This window comes from Chinchilla lanigera, unplaced genomic scaffold (assembly GCF_000276665.1).
Source record: "Chinchilla lanigera isolate Chin_1 unplaced genomic scaffold, ChiLan1.0 scaffold00028, whole genome shotgun sequence".
NCBI classification, from domain to species: domain Eukaryota; kingdom Metazoa; phylum Chordata; class Mammalia; order Rodentia; family Chinchillidae; genus Chinchilla; species Chinchilla lanigera.
In genome coordinates this window covers 18,343,116-18,344,936 of record NW_004955429.1, presented here as the reverse complement: position 1 = coordinate 18,344,936, position 1,821 = coordinate 18,343,116, and the positions used below count along the sequence as shown (strand labels likewise).

The window sequence follows — 1,821 nt, the reverse complement described above, 5'->3', positions numbered from 1 at the left end:
CACAATAAAAGGGGATGTAGCTCAGTGTCTTGGTTTCCATCCCCAGTTGAGGAAAAGAAAAAAAGCAAAAAATATGCTTCTACCAAATCATGCTGTACAAATCTCACTTCAGCACAGATGTTCACAGTCCCAATCTTCTGGATGCTTATACTTTCCTCTTCTTCGGTGTAGACAAGGAAAAGAGGCAGGAAGACTGGGAACTCATGGTTACTCTATAGCACTATCCCAGCTGCAGTCTGCATGGCTGTGTGAGGGGCCTGCTCCCTGCTACATGGCTGCACCTGTGTCATATGGTGCACCTACGTAAACTGGACTGAAAGGGTGACCATTTTATTCTGCTCCTGCCCCATATACCCATCATGCCCACCCGCCGAAGCTGAACACAAAGGGTTGCCTGACACCCAGATAGGTTATGTCGTTTCCACTTTATTGCTCAAGCATGGGACTTGAGGCACACCTGGACCTTCGGCAACATGCAGAGAAGAGGCTGGGGGCCGGGGTCACAACCTAGGCAAGAAGGAAAACTGACAGGAGAGGAAATACTGGAAGTGGTGGTGGGGAACAAGGGGTGGCCACCAAGACACCAGAAGATACATCACTCACGCCATCTGGGGTGAGGAAGGGAACAGGAAGGAAATGGGCACAGCAGTGGTTTTTCCCACACCCCTAGCACCGCAGGGAGGCCATACATTTGCAAATGGACTAGAGAAATGATGAGGATAATGGCTGCCTGGGACTCCCTCTCCACCCTGGTCTCACATCAGATCCCATCCCTATCACTTGCCCCCTTCTACCATTTGAAAAATTGACTTAATAGAGGGAGCAAAATAAATTAACATTCTCATGACTACGTGTGGATGGACCTATGTTCATATATAGTGGGGAACAGGTGGTGATATCACCTCAAACTGTCCCCCACTTCAACATCACCCCCCAAAGCCATCATCCAACCAGATAGAAAAATAAAGTCTAATTCACTCAAAATTCTTCAGTTTTTACAAAATTAACAGTAGAATAGGGAAGGGAGCGGGGAGGCAGGCAGCTGCATGGAGTAGGGCTGGGAAGGCTATGCTTCTGTCTCCACCTGAGGCTGGCTTCCTGAAACAGTGTTCTTCTGCTCGTCCTTCATTTCTGTGTCAGTGTGATGGTCTCCTGTGGCTACCTCTGCCTTGGCCTGTAAGGATGAGGGAGAGGAAGGTGCTGAATTCCCAAGTAAAAACCACACTCAATTTCTAACAGAATTGTGTGGACTTAACAATTCTAGGACTGTCCGAAAGATATACCTGAGAAAGTTCAAACTGTAAATATACAAGGTCATTCATTTGCAATACTGTTTACAATTTTGCTCATCTATCATGACGGTATCCATTACATGAGACTGGTTCCAATCAATGTTTTGAGGCAGGGTCTCACTATGTAACACAGGTGACCTCAAACTCATTATGCAATGTAGACTGCTCAAAACTCATAATCCTCGTGTTTCAGCCTCAGTGCTGGAATTATAGGCATGTGTCAACTTCAGATCAATCTGTTCTAAGTATAAGACACCCACTGGATTTTAGACTCATTCTAAAAAATACACAGGTGCACTAGACTTTCTTTTTTTTTTAGGTACTGGGAATCGAACTCAGGACCTTGTGCTTGCCAAGCAGGCACTTGTGCCACTGAGCTATATCCCCCGCCCCAAGACTTTCTATAATGTAATAATAATAGTAATAATTTTTTTGGGCAGTAAAAAAATAATTTAGCCTGGGCTACAAAGTGAGCTCAAAGCCAGCCTGAACTGCATAATGAGACCCTGTCTCAAAAAAAAAAAAAAAA

General features: G+C 45.1%; 1 protein-coding gene across 1 annotated transcript in view; it reads right to left on the bottom strand.

The window, feature by feature from the left end:
• Positions 1-406: 406 nt before the first annotated feature.
• The window catches only part of Fkbp4 (FK506 binding protein 4, 59kDa), a 9,592-nt gene continuing 8,177 nt past the window's right edge, over positions 407-1,821 (bottom strand). Inside the window, exon 10 of the mRNA XM_005387116.2 lies at positions 407-1,174. Within this exon, the coding sequence (XP_005387173.1) occupies positions 1,067-1,174 (108 nt within the window). The 3' untranslated portion in view covers positions 407-1,066. The remainder of the gene's footprint in view (positions 1,175-1,821) is intronic.